Source organism: Pelobates fuscus, chromosome 13 (assembly GCF_036172605.1).
Source record: "Pelobates fuscus isolate aPelFus1 chromosome 13, aPelFus1.pri, whole genome shotgun sequence".
NCBI lineage: Eukaryota > Metazoa > Chordata > Amphibia > Anura > Pelobatidae > Pelobates > Pelobates fuscus.
The window spans coordinates 84,591,044-84,613,635 of NC_086329.1; the positions used below are offsets into that span (position 1 = coordinate 84,591,044).

General features: G+C 46.1%; 1 protein-coding gene across 1 annotated transcript in view; it reads right to left on the reverse strand.

Moving 5' to 3' along the window:
* Positions 1-849: 849 nt before the first annotated feature.
* Positions 850-22,592, reverse strand: part of KCNJ9 (potassium inwardly rectifying channel subfamily J member 9) — a 28,209-nt gene continuing 6,466 nt past the window's right edge. Inside the window, exon 3 of the mRNA XM_063439203.1 lies at positions 850-2,464. Coding sequence (XP_063295273.1) covers positions 2,145-2,464 — 320 coding nt within the window. The 3' untranslated portion in view covers positions 850-2,144. The remainder of the gene's footprint in view (positions 2,465-22,592) is intronic.

The following is a 22,592-nucleotide window of genomic DNA, read 5'->3' on the forward strand; positions in this document are numbered from 1 at the left end:
AAAACACTACATTGATTAAAAAATCATTATTGCTACATTACATTCATTTAATCTTCAGAAACCTATTCTTCCATATACTCTTTTTAAAAAAAAATATCAAAATTTTCAGCCTCTCTTTCTAAATTTAAGTTCCCTGATCCCTTTCTCTTTTTTGACAGTGAATGAGATCCTTTGCCGAGTGAGTTTTGTTTTCTCGTATTTGTGTTTCCATTTCTCAATGTTCTCTGATTTTATTCTAGCTTCATTCCCTACCATGAGAATCCTCTATGTCAACACTCAGGGTTTCAGTTCCCTAATTCCTTATCAGCTCTAACTTCTAACTTCCCACTTCTCAATTCACATTCTCACAGTTTCTACTAAATGTCAGTATCCTTTTCATACCCGCCACCTCTGCCCTTTTTTGCCGACAGACCAAAGTGACACCTCAGTGGCCTCCGAGTTCCACCGATGCCATTTGTGACATACTGTACCTTGCTGATCACTGCCTTAAGCCATAATTTTGCTTTCTATCAAGGCATTATCAACTACAGAAAACTTGCATTCTGAGACATGCAAAATCATGTTCAATGTACTGTTATGATTGTTAAAATGTTATTGAGGTAAAGTCACTTGCCTGCTCAAAACTTTAACGAACAGTGGAAAAAAAAGTAAATGTTAACGATCAGCCAATCAGCACCAGAAGACTAATTAATAATGTTTAAAAAAAAAGTATATTCACAGCATTGAGATACTAGCAGGCAAACAGTAAAAAAAAACTTAAAACACCTAAACAAATAAATAAGTTATCAAGGGTACCCAGGATCCTCCTTAGAAAGGTAAAAAAGAGGTGACCTGGGAAACAACATGCGAGGCATGGCTTTATTATGGTAAAATGAAAGTCCCTCTTCCATTTTTCTACATCTCAACAGTGGTGGATATTTGATTCATAATATTGAGTGGTAGGCTACACAGTTCCCCCCATTCCTTTTTCATTCCGTGGTTTCTTAGGCTGGACATGGGGTTTACCAGACCACCTATTAACAGATGAGGAGCATACTCAGTGGCACTGTAATTGCCATTATTCAGTAAAGTAATAGTATGGAGTTCCAAAAAAATTAGATAACTAAAGGGTCTGACCATCAAGCTGGTGCCTGGTTTAGGATGGTTATGGGCACTGCAACTACTAGTCAGAAAGAAGACTTTTTAACGGATCAGGTTTGGTGACCCATAAGTCAAGGCCTTAACTTTTACACAAAGAAGATGTGGCAGTAATTGGACGGCTGCAGAGGCGACATCTGCTCCATACTATAAACTAACAGTTGCAGAAGGTTAATAGTGGTTTCCAATGGAATCCTATTAATATTATTAACACCAATCACTAGCCACAGAAAGGTGAAGAAGTGGGGGAAACCTGCGCGGCATGCGGGACATGTATAGTGATAACAGTTTTTTGGGTCTTCCCTTGTTATAATGGATGCTCATAGACCGACCTGCTTCTTCTCCTACAGTTATGCAGGTGGGGGAATAAACATTTGTATCCATCTGAAATTTATTTGCAATTTTACTGTTGAAGTTAGAATGTAACTTGAAATCTCCAGCTTGCACAATGGACCCGTTTCTACCTACACCTGACTCTAACCAAGCCAGGCAAAGTGAGTTAGTTGCTACAGCTCACTTTGCAACCAACTTGAATTTGCCACTTTGAGATTTTTCTCCAATACAGCTATTTGCTACGGCACACTGTGCATGCCACTAGAACTTGGCCTTTAGTGGATACATCCCATCAATACATTTCCTGTAACTTAACAGATATTTTCACGTGAGTGAATATTATTAATAACTCGCGTCCTTAAAATCAAGCCATGTTCACACTTTTCTGAATGATCAGGTTCTGGTCTTGTGCTTATGCTTTGGTATAATAATGAAAATGTAAACAAACTTTGTCGAAACATGTCCGACAACTTCTAGACTGTATAATAGCAAGGAGATTGGGGCGATTATTATTAAACACTGTTGTATTTGTGCCATGGGTTGTGCACCCCATCATTCTCAGAAGTGCCCAACTCCCTTCCCCTGGGATTCTCAATTTATTCTTGAAATTCTGTAGATGCCACCATTTACCACCCAGAAAAAAGCAAAAAAACATGTCTCTTTGATAGCCCGAGTCATTCCATGAGGACTTGCTCACTCTCAGGACTGTTCAGGCTTCCATTTATTTCCTTATCCTTGTTTTCTTTTTCTGTCCCTTCCTCCACCTTCTCATCCAGCTGGCTTGGAATTGACCAGTAGAGATGGGCATCCATTCGTGCAGCAGCTTCGGCCATCTCTCGGGCACTGCATGTTGGGGTAGGAACCTCAAATGTTTGGTGAAAAGTGTTGTAATCCACCTCGTAGAATCCATCTTCAAGGCTAAGCACAGACATGAACCGATGTCCCCAAAGCACCTCATCCACAAGGTATGAGCTCCTTGCCTGGCACGTCATACCTGCAAAAGAATTTTGAGATAACACAATGTTCATTTTAGCCATGTACCTGGCTGTACAATGTTGCCTCCTGTGAGCACAACAACTTTAGTCTAATTAAGCTCTTTTAGTGTATAGATCATGTCCCTGCAGTCTCATTGCGCAGTTCTCTACCATGTAGGTTTTAAGTCACTTTTGTGTCTCTTTACTTTCCCTGGCTATGACTCACACAACCTCCATGAAAGACATTTTCATTTTCAATCAGATCTTACAGCACAGTTTGTTTACTTTAGACGTTATCTCCTCTTCTGTTAATTGAACTTTAAAGGGACATTCCACTGCAAAGACCTGGATCTAAACTTAAATTAAGATTCACATTTAAACGATTTGCTAAATGGTTGTGCAACACCAGAAAGTCAGAAAACATTATTGATTGGTCACCAATGTAAGATTGTAATGTAGGCCAGAGTAATATAATGTAAGGTAATATAATGCATGGTGAAAGGATATAAAAAATGGGAGAACTGTATCAAACTGCAGAGGCAATTGAAAAAAACATTTCCGAAAATTGCTGATTTTTAAATTAAAATATTTGCAATTACTCAATCCTAACCTTTATGCTATGTCCTATATAGTTTATGTTAATTTATATTATTCTTCCAGAGTTTGATGTTTTTCTTATGTTCTATTTATGTGTTGTACTGTAATGTTTGATTAAAGGCCAGCCTTGTATATAATGTTATGGTCGCTAAAGTTTGCAACCACTCAATAAAAAAACGTGTATATATATATATAAAAGAAGGAACTAGATAAAGATGATTTCTTTAAATGTGTGGAGTGCCAAAAAAAGATTGTAATAAAGAGAAATAGAAGGACTAAAGCATCGTCAGAGGAAGTCACACGATTGGGGCAAAATGGGTGAAATGTGAAGAAACAAGATTGAGAAGGAGGTGATCTGAAACCTTTTTGATTAATTGTATTTTGTGGGTTACTCTTGTAGCAGATACATTTGGATTCTAAGTGAGCGTTGTGGCGAAACCAACTTCGCCACTGTGAACTGGAGAAGCCTGGTTGCTAGCCTCCTGCCCTGCGACTATGGCCCCTGGACATATTTGGGGCATATTGTATTTTATCGTGCGACTGCTGGCCCTTTAAGTAAAGTGAATGGTATTTTATTGTACTGCTGCTGGCCCTTTAAGAACTGTCTGGGGACCTATTGAGACTTTGGGTAACAATACCCTTTAAGACTATGGCCCCTGAAAACGTATGGACTTTTATTGGTGTGTATGGCCCTTTAAGAACCGTCTGGGGACATATTGTGACTTTGGTGAACAATGCCCCTTTAAGACTATGTCCCCAGACCGGTAAAATAACTTGTTCCTGGCTTTCCCCCACTTGGTTCAGTAAATAGGGCTTACTGAACCAAGTGCCACACAGGCGGACCACCCAGAAGCTAAAGTGTGCAGGCAATTTACCTCCCAGGCTGTGAGGTTACTGCCGGTTAATTGCACGTGGCGGCGGCCATCTTGGTTTCCTCGAATGCGGTCAGCGGTGTATGCTAAAGATTCTGTGGAACTAAAATCGGCTACACATTCTGCCGAACACCGCTGACCCTTACCTTCTCCCATACGGAACTTGCAGCTCCAGAGACTAAGTCCCGTTCGAAATGGGACTTAGTCGTTTTTCGGCATGAAATTGACCGACCGCACAGCCCAAATCTATGGAACTGTTTTGGGCAGGAAATTGTGCTTGCGGTCGGTCATAAAGGACTTCCAGCTAACTTTTGATCCACTGGAGGGATTTGGCTGATTTTTGGAAGTGTTTATGTTTGATGTATGCTGAGTCTGAATATGAAGTCTTTTTTTTGAAATTGAATGTATGGTTTTAAAGTTACAGTGTGTGTGTAAAAACTGTATTTTTATTGTATGTAATAATTGGTTTAACTGTTAATCTAAGGGGAGGAAATGTGTGGGAGGTACATCCATGTGATTGGTTAATTTCATCCTCCCCCTGGGAGTGTCCTGTAGGTACTTGTTTGTAATAAAAGCCAGACTGGGTGTCCCAGTCCTCAGTTCCTGTTTTACCCTCAAAGTGATGTGTCGTCTCATTATTGGGGGGAAGGATTTATTGCATGCTGTTCCAGTTGACTGCTAGGAGTACAAGCCTATTCGTATGGTTCCTATTCAATGGTCTACAGCATTCATATGCTTGGGAGAATTTAAAAGGTTTCTCGGATTCGGTGATTGTGGTGTCTGCCAGAGTGCTTGGAGTCCTCAGGAAGCACTAGGAGCATCCATTAACGGAGGTACTCAGTCGGGGTGCCAGGCGATCCGTTACAAGCGTTTTTAACAGTGTTTTAATATACAGTTGCAAGTAGTGATGTCGCGAACATAAAATTTTCGGTTCGCGAACGGCGGACGCGAACGTCCGCAAATGTTCGCGAACCGGCGAACCGTGCGAACCGCCATAGCCTTCAATAGGCAGGCGAATTTTAAAACCCACAATAGTGGTTGAAGGGGGGGGGAGGAGACCTACCCTCCAACCCCCCCCCGGCCCCCACCCCTGGGTTCGGGTGGGGGCCATAATGATAATGAGGGGGGGGGGACCTACTGTCCTCCGCCCCCCGGCCCCCACCCCTGTGCGGCGGGTGGGGGCCATAATGATAATGAGGGGGGGGGGGCTACTGTCCCCCCCCCCTGGCCCCCACCCCTGGGCGGCGGGTGGGGGCCATAAAGATAATGAGGGGGGGACCTACTTTCCTCCCCCTCTCCGGCCCCCACCCCTGTGCGGCGGGTGGGGGCCCTAAAATTAACAATAGGGGGGGGACCTATTTTCCCCCCCGGCCCCCACCCCTGAGCGGTGGGTGGGGGCCCTAAAATTAACAATAGGGGGGGACCTATTGTCCCCCCCGGCCCCCACCCCTGAGCGGTGGGTGGGGGCCCTAAAATTAACAATAGGGGGGGACCTATTGTCCCCCCCGGCCCCCACCCCTGAGCGGTGGGTGGGGGCCCTAAAATTAACAATAAGGGGGGACCTATTGTCCCCCGCCGGCCCCCACCCCTGAGCGGTGGGTGGGGGCCCTAAAATTAACAATAAGGGGGGACCTATTGTCCCCCCCGGCCCCCACCCCTGAGCGGTGGGTGGGGGCCCTAAAATTAATAATAAGGGGGGGACCTATTGTCCCCCCCCCCGGCCCCCACCCCTGAGCGGTGGGTGAGGGCCCTAAAATTAACAATAAGGGGGGGACCTATTGTCCCCCCCGGCCCCCACCCCTGAGCGGTGGGTGGGGGCCCTAAAATTAACAATAGGGGGGGGACCTATTGTCCCCCCTGGCCCCCACCCCTGAGCGGTGGGTGGGGGCCCTAAAATTAACAATAGGGGGGGACCTATTGTCCCCCCCGGCCCCCACCCCTGAGCGGTGGGTGGGGGCCCTAAAATTAACAATAAGGGGGGACCTATTGTCCCCCGCCGGCCCCCACCCCTGAGCGGTGGGTGGGGGCCCTAAAATTAACAATAAGGGGGGGACCTATTGTCCCCCCCGGCCCCTACCCCTGAGCGGTGGGTGGGGGCCCTAAAATTAATAATAAGGGGGGGACCTATTGTCCCCCCCCGGCCCCCACCCCTGAGCGGTGGGTGAGGGCCCTAACATTAACAATAAGGGGGGGACCTATTGTCCCCCCCCCGGCCCCCACCCCTGAGCGGTGGGTGGGGGCCCTAAAATTAACAATAAGGGGGGGGACCTATTGTCCCCCCCCCCGGCCCCCACCCCTGAGCGGTGGGTGGGGGCCCTAAAATTAACAATAAGGGGGGGACCTATTGTCCCCCCCCCCGGCCCCCACCCCTGAGCCCCCACCCCACCTATTGTCCCCCCCCCACCACCCCACCCCTAAAATTAACCTATTGTGGGGGCCCTAAATACAAAGGGAGGGGGGGGTGCCCTTGTTAACCCTCCCCCCCCCAAAAATAAGGATCTACCTACCTACCCCCCTCACCCTAAAAATAATGAGGGGGGGGACCTTTAACTAAAACCCTGTAAAAAAAAAATAGATAAAAACAACTTACCATTTGATGTTTTCTTTCTTCTACAATCTTCTTTTTTCAGCCCCAAAAAAGGCCAAAAAAAAACCCATAATAACCGACGCAATAAAAAAAAAAAAAAAAAACGACCGCACAAAAAAATAATCCATCTTCACCCATGGAGGGCTCCGCGCAGACTGAGCTCTGCAGGGCGGGGGAAGGCTTATAAAGCCTTGCCACGCCCTGCAATTAGGCTAAGAACACTCTGATTGGCTGGTTTAAGCCAATCAGAGTGCTCTTTGTCATTTTACACAGTGTGGGAAAATTCCAAAGAACTTTCCCACGCGTGTAAAATGACACAGAGCACTGTTATTGGATGGCTTGAAATCCATCCAATCACAGTGCTCTGTGTCATTTTACACAGCGTGGGAAAATTCTTTGGAGTTATTTTTAGGGTGAGGGGGGTAGGTAGGTCATTTTTTTTGGGGGGGGGAAGGGGGGAAGGGATCATTTTTTTGGGGGGGGAAGGGTTAACAAGGGCACCCCCCCTTTGTATTTAGGGCCCCCACCCACCGCTCAGGGGTGGGGGCTGGGGGGGGGGACAAAAGGTCCCCCCCTTATTGTTAATTGCACCCTAAAGCACAAACACGCCGCATGTGTATATATTTATTCTATTTTTATTTTTCTATTTTTACTATATATATATATATATATATATATATATATATATAGATAGATATACACACACACACACATACACTGCTGTGTGTGTGTGCTGCTAGTGTGCTGTGTGAGGGTGGTGTTAGTGGGATGTGTGGGTGAGGGTGCTGGTAGTGTGCTATGTGGGTGAGGGTGTTTGTGTGGGTGCTGTTTGTGTGTGAGGGTGCTGGTAGTGTGCTGTGTGAGGGTGTTTGTGTGTTTGTTAGGGTCCTGTTACTGTGCTGTGTGAGGGTGCTGTGTGTGTGAGGGTGCTGTTTGTGTGATGTGTGCGTTTGTGTGATGGTGCCGTTTGTGTGATGTGTGTGGGTGTCGTGTATTTGTGAGGGTGCTGTTTGTGTGTGTGTGTGTGTTTGTGAGGGTGCTGTTAGTGTGCTGTGTGTGAGGGTGTTGTGTGTTTGTGAGGGTGCTGTGTGTGTCTATGTGCTGTGTGTGTGTGTGGGCTGAATGTTGGGAGGGATTGTGCAGGTGGGGGCAGATTAGTAAATATCCCCCCTCCCTACCTTATGTAGGGAGGGGGGATCCTTGCTGCCATGTGCCATCCCTGGTGGTCCAGTGGAGAGTGAACTCTAGCCTGCGGAGCTAGAGTTAACTCTCGCGAGATCTGAGTGTTGCCGTGGCAATGCTCAGATCTCGTGAGAGGAACCTGGCAGAGCTGCTGTCTAGAGCTCCCCGGGTCCTCTACTGCCTCCCTCCGTGTTGCTGTGGGTTGTTGAGGTAGATCTTTGATCTCCCCGCCAGCCCATGGAGGCTAAGAGCAGAGCCGGCACTCAAACAGCGCCGACTCTGCGTGAGCCGTCAAGGGAGATCCGGACATCTCCAGAGAAGTCCTGGGGAATAAAGTGTGGGAACTCTTTTCCCACCCCCCCCCCCCCAAAAAAAATATACACGTGTGTGTGTGTATATATATACACTGACACACAGATATATATACGCGTGCACACACATACTCCGGCACACACATACATTCACAGACACACACACAATTACAGACACACACACACACCCATATACACATATACACTCACAGACACACACACACTCACAGACACACACACACACTCACAGACACACACACATACCCATACACTCAGACACACATACTCACAGACACACACACTCACAGACACACACACACTCACAGACACACACACACAGACACACAGACACACACACTCACAGACACACACACATACCCATACACTCAGACACACACATACTCACAGACACACACTTACAGACACACATACACTTACAGACACACTCACAGACACACAAACACACACATACATTCACAGACACACTTACAGACACACACACATACATTCACAGACACACATTCACAGACACACACACATACACTTACAGACACACATTCACAGACACACACACATACAATCATAGACACACTTACAGACACACATACATTCACAGACACACATACATACATTCACAGACACACTTACAGACACACACACATACATTCACAGACACACTTACAGACAGACACACTCAGACAGACACACTCAGACAGACACACACACATACATTCACAGACAGACACACACATACAAATAATTTTTTTTTTTATTAAAAAAATGTCCACCCAGCCTCCCTACCTGGAGTGCTGGCGTGGACTTGTCCCTGGGGTCCAGTGGGTCGGGTGCCTGTGTCCATCTCAGACGCGGTGAGAGAGCTGTGTGCTCTCTGCTCCCTCTCACCGCGCGGGCTGTCTGCTGTAGCTGGGAGCCGGAATATGACGTCATATTCCGGCTCCCAGCATCAGCAAACAGCGCGCGGCGAGAGGGAGCAGAGAGCACACAGCTCCCTCACCGCGTCTGAGATGGACACAGGCACCCGACTGGGGGGGGGGGGGGTGTCCATCACATCTTGCCTCCCCCCCCCCCGCCATGACAGGGGGAACATGGGGTCCGGAAGGGGGCATTTGGGGGCACTGAGTGCCCGCAGGAACAGCGTTCCTGCTCAAATAAAAGTGCAGGAACGCTGTTCCTGCAGGACTCAATACATAGGCGTGCCACGGGGATTAGGGTGTGCCCAGGCACACCCGGCACACCCCGTGCGCACGCCTATGTCTAGGATTCTTCTTCACCTCATTGAGCAGTCTGCGCTGTGCTCTTGCAGTCATCTTTACAGGACGGCCACTCCTAGGGAGAGTAGCAGCAGTGCTGAACTTTCTCCATTTATAGACAATTTGACTTACACCATGGACTGATGAACAGCAAGGCTTTTGGAGATACTTTTATAACCCTTTCCAGCTTTATGCAAGTCAACAATTCTTAATCGTAGGTCTTCTGAGAGCTCTTTTGTGCGAGGCATCATTCACATCAGGCAATGCTTCTTGTGAAAAGCAAACCCAGAACTGACATCTCACTCCAATTAGCTCTTGGAGATGTCATTAGTCTAGGGGTTCACATACTTTTTCCACCTGCACTGTGAATGTTTACATGGTGTGTTCAATAAAAACATGGCAACATGTCATTCTTTGTGTGTTATTAGTTTAAGCAGACTGTGATTGTCTATTGTTGTGACTTAGATGATGATCAGATCACATTTTATGACCAATTTGTGCAGAAATCCATATCATTCCAAAGGGTTCACATACTTTGTCTTGCAACTGTATTTATTTCTGGATGGTATAATGATAGTAGGCCTCCTTTGGCCCTATTATATATAGAAAACAAAGTGTATGGGGGGATCTTGTTAACAAGTGGAGAAATCCCCTATCTCATAATTGCTTTTTAACCCAGAACAAGTGGCTCTTTGTATATATATGGGTGATACCAATAAGGTTAAAAGAAGTAACATTTGTTTCAAGTTATTTTCATTTCATTTCGTTGTGTATCATTATATTAATAGTATAAGTCTGTGTGTGAATATTTTTATTTAAATGGACACTGTAGTCACCAGAACCACTACAGCTTACAGTATTTGTTCTTGTGTCTATAGCCCTTTCCTATATTGTTAACACTGTAAACACTGCCTTTTCGGATAAAAGGCAGTGTTTACATTGGTTCCCTAGTAACACCTGTAGTGACAGTCACTCAGACGATGCGTCCTAGTCCAATGCTGCACAGTATGCAGCACTGGCGTTCAGCGTCTTCACACTCTGCATGGAGGCACTGAACACTCCCCGAATGGATGCATTGATTCATTGCATCTCTACGAGGAGATGCTGATTGGAGCAGTGTTTTGCAGCTCATGTGCAATAGCCTCCCAATGTTTTCCTATGGTATAGCATTGGATTGGATGAGATCGTCAAGAGTGATCATCTCAGTCATGGAGATACATTTTAAACGTTTATTTTTCCTTGGAGAGGGGGTCTGGGCACCTAAACTGACATTTCTGCACAGGTTTGTATAACTGACACTACAGCAGTGATGGTGAACATTTTGAGCCCGAGTGCCCAAACTGCAATACAAACCAATGTTTTTTTCCTCAAAGTGCTAACACAGCAATTAAACATGAATACTGTTTAACTGTTTAAGTTTCGAAAAAAACAACTCGTACAGTTGTCTGAACTAACAACAGAGAGTTCAATGACACAAACTGTTTTTTATTGAAAAAAAACATAAATTTTAGTAAATGAAAACACACTGGTGTTCGGTGGTGCTTCACCTAACCAAGGACCTATTGCCACCTATCCACCTGCAGTTTGCACGCATCTTACATGCTGCTTTGGCACAAATTACATCAGAATTACATCCGTCTTACATCCGGTTTTGGTGCTGCTTTGTATGTATGTCAATGGACATGTATTTTTCATCAGGTTTCTGTCCGTCCAGCTGCACTAAAACTGCATGTAAACTGTGCCAAAGATGCGTACAAGGGGATACTCAACTTGTAATATGATTACATGCCAGACTGAAATTGAATGAGGAGCATCTCCTCCTTCGCCTCCTCCTCCTCCTCTCATCCAGCATCTCCTCCTCCTCTCCCCCCAGCATCTCCTCCTCCTTCTCCTCTCCCACTTTTCCCTCAGCATCTCCTCCTCTCCCCCAGCATCCGATTCCATTCCGTTGCGTTGCTGTGAGGGGGTTTGGGCGCAAGGGAGCACTGACTTACCTGCTGTTCCAGCACTGCTCCCTCCGCTGATGCTGCCGGGAGACAGGAAATGATTTCAATCAGGCGGCAGCGCCTTATAGTCGTCATTTCCTGTCTCCTGGCGGCATCAGCGAAAGGGAGCAGTGCTGGAACAGCAGGTAAGTCAGTGCTTCCTTGCAGCCCTCCATCCCACCCACCAACGATACGAAAGCAGAGTAGGCGCCTGCCGTTTCGGGCAGGCCGGTGCCTATTCTGCATTGTTGCCGGGGGACTAAGGCTGCTGACCGGCGCCAGCAACGACCCCCCGGCGACCTTTATTCACTATCTTTGCATGTAAGTGTTTTTTTGTTTTTTTTAATAAGTCGATTAAGAAGAACAAGTGCATAACTTGTTTGGGATTCATTGAAAATATTTTTATTTACTGTACCCCTTCGAATCTTAAATGATAACCGTCTTAATATGGGCCTCGATTTAATAATAAGCTTTACAAATGATTCAATACTGCTTTCCAAATGAGTTATCTACTTAAGTGACCAGAGAAGTCTATGAACATTTTTGATTTAGAAAGGCTAACAGTATGGATTCATTTAAATAGAGCATTAGGAGGGGCGGAGTTAACAGCCGAGCTGGAAAGGCGCATGGCACATGGGCTCCTGGTGTACCAGCCAAAAACGAAGCAAATTCACCCGTTTGCCACCTCCAAACCGGCAACCTTACAGCCCACAAGATCGCCAGGCACCTGGCCGTCAAGATGGGGCGTAAAAAGAAGAAGCCCAGGCCGGATAAACCGAGACAGGACCCCAACATCGCGGAACTCTTCCGACAAACGCAGGGGGCGCCCGGGCCCAAAATGGCCGCCTACCCTGAGACCTTTTCTGAACTATCAGATGATTTCTCCTCCGGGGAGGAAACACCAGTATTACCTCAGATGGCAACGCCGAGGCCGAGTGCCCGGGAAGCGGACACCTCACCGGTGACAACGGCGGTTCTAAAGTCCCTGCTAGCCGACCTCCAACGGACTCTCCATACGGACGTTGCGTCCCTCCGGGTCGACATCCACGGCTTAGCGGGGAGAATCGGAACCCTGGAGACATCGACCACAGGCCACACATCCCAGATAGCTGCATTACAGCGAGAAGTACAAGGCCTCAAAAGCCAAAATGATAGGCATGAGCGCCAGTTCGCAGCAATAGAGGACGCAAGGCGGGCAAAGAACTTAAAAATTCGAGGCATCCCGGAAAATATCCTGGCCGCGGAGCTCCCACACATGCTGAGGCGTCTATTAACGGCAGTGCTACCGCCGCGACAAGCCAAGACAGCGCAGCTGGACGGCTTCTTCCGAGTCCCGAAACCAACGAATGCACCTGCGGCTTCCCGAGACCTCATCATAAGATTCCAGCACCATAAAGATAAGATGGCGGTCGTGGCAGCGACCAGGGAGTGCTCCCCTTATAAGTTTGAGAAGATGACTCTCTCGTTTTATGCTGACTTGACTGGAAGTACACTCGCCTGGTGTCGGTCACTCAGGCCGTTTACCATGCTGTTGCAACAGCAAAAAAATACCCTACAAATGGCTTAAGACACGAGCTATATGGCTCCAGAAGGATGAGACCAGATACACAGTTAGCTCCCTCGAAGATGCAGCAGCTTTGCTACACACCCTGGGCCTGGCTAAAGACTCTCTCCAACCCACGGCGAACCAAGCCGGGTCTGCTTCGACTCACCAGTGGAATCCTGACCGGGTGCAACCCTTTGTCCCACGCAGAGCGAACCGGGACCAAGCTGAAGCTACAGCAACCTGAAGCAGTTACGTCCCAATAAGGACACTTTGTTAAACCATATGTTTTCTTTTTACTTTACTTGTTTTTCACCGTTAGTTCACCTATGTATAGTTGCCGACTGGACGCGACATTACATTCATACCTCCACCGACTGAATGGCCTATAGGCCATGACTCACCCCCCCCCCCCCCCCGCCTGACAGGATCTCAGCGACGAGCACACAACAACACCTGACACAGCCAGGCGTAACACACACAGCGAGACATAGCATGGCCGGACCTTCCCGTATAGGGAACCTGCCTCCGAACACCACTTATAACAAGGTACGGCCCGGATAGTTCCACACACACACTACGAGCCGGTCAGGGACCTACCGCCACAGCAACCCACAGACCACATAAAAGGTTATACCTGGCCAAAATACCTAACAAGGACGACGAGCCCTCACTACTAACCGGGCACATACCTCTGGCTATAAGGTACCACTCACTAGGACGCGACTAAAACATAAAAAGTGCAAGACTTGACAGGCCACACAAATGCTATCGAATGTATGTTATATTGTTCTACAGCGTGTTCTTCTATGCACGATCAAAATTTTAAAAAAAGAATTTAAAAAAAAGAGCATTAAATCAAGGCCATCGTTAGAACTATCCCAAGAGGGCCAGGGCTGGACTTTTAAGACGTCTTTTTTTGAAGTTCACATTGCCCCCTCACTGAGTGTCCAGTCACTCAAACCGTCTACTCCTAATATTGGGTGACAAATTAACAGAATGCTCCAAACACCTAAAGAACTTCAGCATGTTGTACTGAAAGCAAATGAACAGCAGGTGGCAGCAGTGTTACCACCACCAATGGAAATACCCATTCAGATCCTGTAGTAGACACTGGTTGCCTACATCTGGCACCTCAGCTCTTGTGCACAGCGTTCGTGATGACGCTCAGACAACCATTCAGCATGGAGAGCATCACGTTAACGTCTTCATAACAAACGTTACAATCCCATTACTAATGTCTAAAGCTATGTAGTGGGATTTAATGGCATTATTCCGTAAAACAGCATTATTTTATGTTTCTAAAACTGCGCCATCAAAACGCCGCCATTTATATGCTATTGTAAACACAAAAAGGGAATCGGGGGTACACCCAGAACATGCATTTCTCAGCAGCGGTGCTGCCATAGAGACCAAAATGTATACATAATACAGATTACCAAACAGCGCACACATAAAACAATTTTTTTTTACATTTTATAAGACTACTTAATCTCAGCGAACAAATATGGAGATTCAGTTCCACCGTATTGCCATATTGCGTTAAACCCTCCAATACTTCACAGTACCCCAATATCGGTGGGTCCTACACTAATTCCAACGTGGAGACAGATTAAATAGTGCTAGTGCTAAATAAGCGAAAGTGTTTTTTAATAATCTGTTGTAAGAGCATTGTGAATATATATAAAAAACACATCTGGAATTGGAACGGAATCCCCATATTTGTTCGCTGAGATAGTTGATTTTAATTAGCCTTGTAAAATGTAATTTAGGTGTGTGCTGTTCCCGTATCTGTATTATGTATTTTAAATCCTGACTTATTATAAAGATTTCATAAGAATGTCATTAACGAGAGAACGATTTATAATGAAGCAGCAGTGGTAATATTAGGATTTGGGGGGAGGTTGTGGTACTTGAACATTTAGATTAAAGGCTCTTTAGCACTAGGTGGCTAGAGTTGAAGGGGACACTTTGGATGACATGATACTTGCCTTGGAGTGATGGGAGTTATGGTCCACCGCATATTAAAGGCAAATACTCCAACCCACAGTCTACCTAATCGTAGGAACCTCAAAGCTCTGGCATGGTGCAGACTGCTGTACCTGGGCATCTCTATGGTACCTGGTACAGAGCTCACCCCATTCTAATGATGCTGCCCATCCTAAATTGCACTACATAGAACGATGCACCTCTGTTTTTGATACAGCAACATTAGAAAGGGTGTTATAATGACATTTCCTTTTTAATGATGAGGTTTGAAAAGTTGACATATTTAAAGTGAATCACTAACACTGAAGGCCCAAGAGCAAATTAAAATGGTAAAAATGGATTTTTAATAAAGCCATTCTGGGATCAGATAAAAAGTTAAACCCCAACAGTGTAAGTGCAATCTGAGCAATTTGGTTTCCTGCTAAAATATAAATAAAATAACCCCTATAATCTCACAATTCTGTACAAATTTGCACATCCAGAGAATTCTGTTTGTGAGAAAATGTCTGCTAACTTTCATTCCCACTGCTGGCCATGATATGAATAAGGGGGTACTGCTACCTAGGGAGCTCAGGACCCCATCATTTTTTTGAAAATGCATTTGTATTATATTTTATTAATATGTAATAATTTATTCAGAGGATAATTTGAGACGTGGCCTTTTTTTTCAGGCAATTCCAACGTTGTACTCATTGAAAGCAACTGGATTTTTGCCTCAGAATGGACACCAATCAAATATTTTCCTCAGAAATTGCATCTGCAGATTTGAATACAACAGTGGTTAAATGTTACTTTGCTGCCATCTGCTGTTCATTTGGAGGTACTACGTCACAATGTTAATAGATTCAGAGCTTTTATTTCTTTAGACTTTATCTTAAAGGGACACTATAGTCACCATAACAACTACAGCTTATTTAATTTGTTCTGGTGAGTAGAATCATTACCTGCAGTGTTTACATTACAGCCTAGTGATAACTTCACTGGCCACTCCTCAGATAGCTGTTAGAGATCCTTCCTGGGTCATGGCTGCCTAAAATGCATCCAAACATTCAGAATCTCCACCCTCTGCACGCAGACACTGAACTTTCCTCATAGAGATTCATTGATTCAATTCATCTCTACGAGGAGATGCTGAGTGGCCAGGGCTGTGTTTGAATCATGCTGGCTCTGCCCCTGATCTGCCTCTTTGTCAGTCTCAGACCATCTTATAAAGAAGCACTGTGAATGGATCAGGCTACCACTTCTGATGAGGTCAGCAGACTGCTTGTTTTTTTCTGAGTCGAACAGCATGCAGAGTTACAGCTTCAGGCTTGAATACAGTAGGGTTTTGCTATATTAATGGAGGCATGAGGATCCCAGGGGGGCTAGATGGTGGTTTTAACACTATAGGGTCAGGAATACATGTTTTCATTCCTGACCCTATAGTGATCCTTTAACATTTTCTCTGTTTGTTTGTTTTTATAAGCTCACTTATCTTTAGTGAGGAATATTAATCTCAGAGCCTAATTATTTGCAATTGTAATTTTATAATTATTTTTACACACTTTTAGTCATTCTCCAAATAAACTGCTGGTTGTGGCGTCTGTTACTTGTGCACTAAAGCATTTATTTGTGTTTAATTTCTTTTTACTGGCTACCTGGGTTATTATTGTTTTCTTTATCATTTATTCTCACTAGCTGTAGGTGTCCCATTGTTATCAGAACAGTCCTGAGAACAGGGTCTACATGCCCATCAAGACACCGGTACTGATCAATGGACCAGTTTTCTTCTGTTGAACATAAGCAATGTGAGAGAGGAAGTATGGAGGAAGTATACCATCCTTAGCCCCCCTACCTGGCTGATGATACCATGCACTTTACAAAAAGAAGACACCAATTATCCCTAGGCGGGGATTAAACCGCCCAAGTGTATCAAAGAAGAGCTACTCCAGCTCAACCAATTTTAAGTGCATTTCCATCCAACCAGGGCCGGCGCTACCATAAGGCGGCCCAGGCGGCCGCCTTAGGGTGCACCGGCCCTGGGGGCGCAAAATCAGGCTGACCGGAAAGAGGGAAGCGCACTGCGCTCCCCTCCAACCGACGACCTGTTGTAGCGTGGCCGAGCGCCCGGTTCTGCGGGCGCGCGAGGGAGCACTCTCCCATGTGTGCTTCCTCTTCAGCTCCCTCGCGCGCCGCATACTGATACCGGAGCCGGAAGATGACGTCATCTTCCGGCGCCGGCATCCCTACGCGGTGCGCGGGGGAGCTGATGAGGAAGCACACATGGGAGAGTGCTCCCTCGCGCCCGCCCGGGAGCCAGTCAGCCAGCCAGCCAGCCAGCCAGCTAGCTAGCTAGCCAGCCAGCCAGCTAGCCAGGGAGGGAGCCAGCCAGCCCAGGAGCCCAGCAGCACCACTGGACCCCAGGGAATCCCTTCAGCACTCCAAAAAGGTAAGGAGGCGGAGGGATTAAATAAAAAAAAACAAACATGTGTTAGTGTGAGTGTGTGTGTGTGTGTCTGCTAGTGAGTGTCAGTGAGTGTGTCTGCTAGTGAGTGTCAGTGAGTGTGTCTGCTAGTGAGTGTCAGTGAGTGTGTCTGCTAGTGAGTGTCAGTGTGTGTGTCTGCTAGTGAGTGTCAGTGTGTGTCTGCTAGTGAGTGTCAGTGAGTGTGTTTGCTAGTGAGTGTCAGTGAGTGTGTTTGCTAGTGAGTGTCAGTGAGTGTGTCTGCTAGTGAGTGTCAGTGAGTGTGTATGCTAGTGAGCGTCAGTGTGTGTCTGCTAGTGAGTGTCAGTGTGTGTCTGCTAGTGAGTGTCAGTGAGTGTGTCTGCTAGTGAGTGTCAGTGAGTGTGTCTGCTAGTGAGTGTGAGTGTGTCTGCTAGTGTGTCAGTGAGTGTGTCTGCTAGTGTGTCAGTGAGTGTGTCTGCTAGTGAGTGTCAGTGAGTGTGTCTGCTAGTGAGTGTCAGTGAGTGTGTCTGCTAGTGAGTGTCAGTGAGTGTGTCTGCTAGTGAGTGTCAGTGTGTGTCTGCTAGTGAGTGTCAGTGAGTGTGTCTGCTAGTGAGTGTCAGTGAGTGTGTCTGCTAGTGAGTGTCAGTGTGTGTCTGCTAGTGAGTGTCAGTGAGTGTGTCTGCTAGTGTGTCAGTGAGTGTGTCTGCTAGTGTGTCAGTGAGTGTGTCTGCTAGTGAGTGTCGGTGAGTGTGTCTGCTAGTGAGTGTCAGTGAGTGTGTCTGCTAGTGAGTGTCAGTGAGTGTGTCTGCTAGTGAGTGTCAGTAAGTGTGTTACTGTGTGTCTCTTACTGAGTGTGTTTGTGTGTGTATTAGTGAGTGTTTGATGTCTGTTAGTGAGTGTGTGTTTGTCAGTGAGAGTGTATGTTTTGTAAGTGAGTGTGTATGTATGTCTGTCACTGTGTCTGTCAGTAAATGTGTGTGTCTGTTAGCTGGTGTATATGCATCTGTTCGTGAGAGTGTGTGTGTGTCTTCAGCACTTACCTTTCTCTAGCGCCGGACTCCCTTGGCGCTGGGCATCCCTCCGCCTCTCAGCTCCGAATGCTCTTGCCGCGCACGCATTCAAACCGCCCATAGGAAAGCATTACTCAATGCTTTCCTATGGACGTTCAGTGTTTTAGAATAGCGGAAGCTCCTCTAGCGGCTGTCAGTGAGACATCCACTAGAGGCTGGATTAACCCTCGGTGAAACATAGCAGTTTCTCTGAAACTGCTATGTTTTCAGCTGCAGGGTTAAAACTAGAGGGACCTGACACCCAGACCACTTCATTGAGCTGATGTGATCTGGGTGTCTGTAGTGGTCCTTTAATTGTGTGTGCATCTGCATGCAATGGCGTACATACCGCGGTCGCAGGGGTCACAGCCCTGCAACCCCTGCGACCAGGTGCCCGCCGCCATGTGTTGGAGGGGGCGAGGATATGAATGACATCATATCCCTGCTCCCTGTGTACCACACAGCGCGGCTGGCGCCCTGTGATGGGGCTGGGCTGCAGGACAGGACTCCAAGGAGCCAGACAGCATGCATCCAGGGGACAAGATTGAACTGATGTAAGTATGTAATTGTGTATGTCTCTGTATGTGTGTATGTCTCTGTATGTATGTATGTATGTATGTAGGTCGGTCTCTGTATGCCTGTATGTCTTTGTATGTATGTTTCTGTATGCATGTATGTGTCTGTATGTTTCTGTATACCTGTATGTCTCTGTATGTACAAATGTATGTGTCCGTATGCCTGTATGTCTCTGTATGTACAAATGTATGTGTCTGTATGCCTGTATGTCTTTGTACGTATGTGTCTGTATGCCTGTATGTCTCTGTATACCTGTATATATGTATGTGTCTGTATGACGGTATGTCTCTGTATGCGTGTATGTGTCTGTATGCCTGGATGTCTCTGTATGTATGTTTCTGTATGTCTGTCTATGTATGTATGTATGTGTCTGTATGACGGTATGCCTCTGTATGTATGTCTATATGCCTGCATGTATGTCTCTGTCTGTGTCTGTATGTCTCTGTATGATTATTTCTGTGTTTGTATGAACCTTATTTTAAACGAGGGTGGGGGGCACCAAAATGCATCTTCGCCTGTGTAACTAAAAATCCTAGCACCGGTCCTGCATCCAACTACTACTAAAAACGTATCTAACTCACAGAATATACCAAGGCGCTACCCCATCTTTCCATTACACGTATCTTTTATTGGAACGGAAAGGAGAGACTTGGTTTGTTTTTTTGAGCTGCCTATTTGTTTTAATTAAATGCACTAGAAACCTAGTATTCAGATAGTTCAAATTGTGGCATGAAGTTGCAACAAAAACAAACAAACAAACAAACAAAAAGGGGGGGGGGGCATGATGGGTTCTAAATAGTTTCTGAACACACTATAGGTGTAAGTAATGCTCCTTGCATGTCAATGACATATCTCACAGCAGTCCCTGACTCGGCCATACATAATATGAGTCTCCTCCACCACCTTCCCAGGCTTGTACGGAGGACACCAGAGACATGCTTCCAAAATAAGAGCAAGTGCACTCAAGGCATGCAGCACATGTGAATGTGTTCAGAAATGTTGTGCCTATGGACAACTTTGAATTAGACTGTTCGGCATGGCCGTCAGTCTACCTGGTGAAGACTCTATCCACCTTCCCATTGATTGATCTACCCAAGGGTCATGTTCTAATAAAATAGGTATGGTTACCTTTCAGGTTCAGCACCCTTGCTATCCAATAAGTAACAACCATTCAAGACCAGAATGTAGTGTTATAATTTAATACCAGAATAGCTCATTGAAGTTTGGAGATGCCTTTAATAGGCCAGCCCTTCCGTAGCGGAATCAAATTTTTGAAACGATGTAGGCCTCTTGTGAAGGCAGAAGTATAGGATTCTGTACAGTTGTGATTTAAAGGCTGCTGACAGAGAACATACCGATTATGAACTTTTTCATTTACTTCTCTGCAATTGTAAAATGTCCAGTTCTCTATATAAATGCTCTTCTACTATAAGCACCTCTCCACCTTATATTGTACGAAGTGTGTGAACTTTGGATTACATATTTCTGTTTTTATCTTGGAATTATTATATACTTGGATAGTGAAGACACAAGAGACATCTAAATACCAGTAAGATGCTTAAAAGGGGAAGAGTCACTTCTCTGGCCTTTTATATTTTAGGTTTTCTTATCCTCCATTTTTAACAAATAAATGTATGGGAGATGTAAAAAAATAATTAAATATAGTCCTTTACAACGCTCTATTCTACTGCTGGACACCTCCATTTTGTCTGTTAGTCATTGCTATAAGCTCTGTCCTTTTGATCTGGCAGTGCGCTTAGAGAAAGCATATAGTGAAGACGAGAAACAAAACAATGCTTCTGTTTCTCTCTCATTTGCATTGTGTGCCCTGGCTGTGCCTAGTCTGAACTGGTTTGAGATGTTGTCTGCTACATTTTTATTATACATCGGTCGTACATCCTGAGAGCTCCGCAGAAGAGAGTTCTAGAAAGCTTCCATTACAGCCTTCTAACCCGTATTGTCACAGCTGAAATCTCTCTTAGACTGGTGGAAATCACGGCAGTTGGCCTCATCTTGTTCCTGACCGAGATCGGCAGCTAAAGTGGATAAGCATGTTGCCCAAGTGAAGCCTACTCAACCATTGGGATGGAGATGCGGATGCTCTCCTGCTCCGTACTCCGAAGCTCAGGCATTGAGTCTCTTTGCTGCACCACCCTCCCCTCTCTAGACCAGCGGGGGTCATCCCGGATACCACTGGGATACATTACATACCTCCAGGAAAGCACATCGACTGCCTCAGATTGTCTTCCCCACGAGATAGACCACACCAAAATAGCAGTTCTCTCTCTTAGTGTTCTTTGAACACTTCTGGGCAACATTAGCAGACCGAGTGTCAGGATCGGGACAGGGATCCAACACGCAGAGTACAAACAGTAGCCAGATACGTATACCGGACCTTAGAATGGCCGGACTAACGTAAGTAGTACAGTAGAGAATGGTCAAAGACAAGCCGAGGTCGAGGGTAACAGAAGACAGGTAAGCGGTAGACAAGCCGAATCAAGGGTAACAGAGATAAGCAGAGAAGAGCAAACAAGCCGGGTCAAAACCAAAAGGGATAACTAGAAAACACGAGCACTGAGTGACTAGAACAAGCTAGAACCACGACAGGGCAATGAGCTAATGAAAGAAGCACTGTTAAATGCCCTGTTCAGATAAGTAGACACACCTCCGACGAGTCCTGATTGGTCCTGAACCAATTGAGTGACAGGTCGTTCCGGGTTGACGTCCTGACGTCGACTTCCGGACGTCATGCTATAAAAGGGAGTCACTCCCTCGCGGCTGGCTTTGCATGACCGGATGGACCGCGAGAAAGGGGGAAATCAGGCCGTCCGGATGGATGAACGACTAAGTCTCTACCTCTCTCGGAGGTAGAGACCTCAGGTACCCTGACACCGAGTACCAGCATCACCTATCAAGCCTCAGGTGGAATAGCGGAGGTGTGCAGAGTGGGGAGGGATGGGATCTTCCCTGGGCTCAGTGATTACCTTAAACCCTACCATTACTCGTGCTGGCCCTTGTGGGATGATGACGACAAAGGGGCAAGTCCCCAAAGCATCACCCACACAAGCAGAAGTCTATTCGCCATCAGCGACGACAGCTTACCGGAGCCTTCTGCTATCTCCCGGATGGGAAAGATTTCGCTCTTAAGAGTTCTCAAGTCTGTAGTGCGAAGATCCTGGCCTGTACATGGGAGAACAACTCACCTCTGACTGTCTCCACTGAAGATCACCCTGCAGGTCTTTCATGCATCTCGTTGTCTGGTGTTGGCTGAAGATGGACTCATCTTTCTGTTTGGCAGTCATGGCTAAGTCTCCTATCGACACAATCTCAGTTGAAGTTATGTGTTAACATATTATTCTACAGACCTGGAGCTTAACTTTATTTTCTTTCTATTGTTTTATTTTCTCTCTTAAGATGTAGATTGGCACACCAGTGGTCGCTATCTTTTGAATTTTCCTCAGCCCATTCCTTACTTAAAATTTAGTCTTGTATATCAAATCACTTTTGCTCCTAGAAATGGGCTGCTTACTAGTCCTAAGTTTATTCCAGCTGATCTCTAACATGCCTTATAGTCTACACCAGGGGTAGGCAACCTTTTAGCAGCACTGTGCCGATATAGGATTGTGATGTCCCGTAGCGTGCCGATCCTCAGGCCCGTCACTACCAGGCAAGCTAACCAAGCAATTGCTTGGGGCCCCAAGCTGGCCTGGGCCCCCAAGCAGGGCCGCCATTTCTATAAGGCTGCAGCCGCCTGAGCGCTCTAT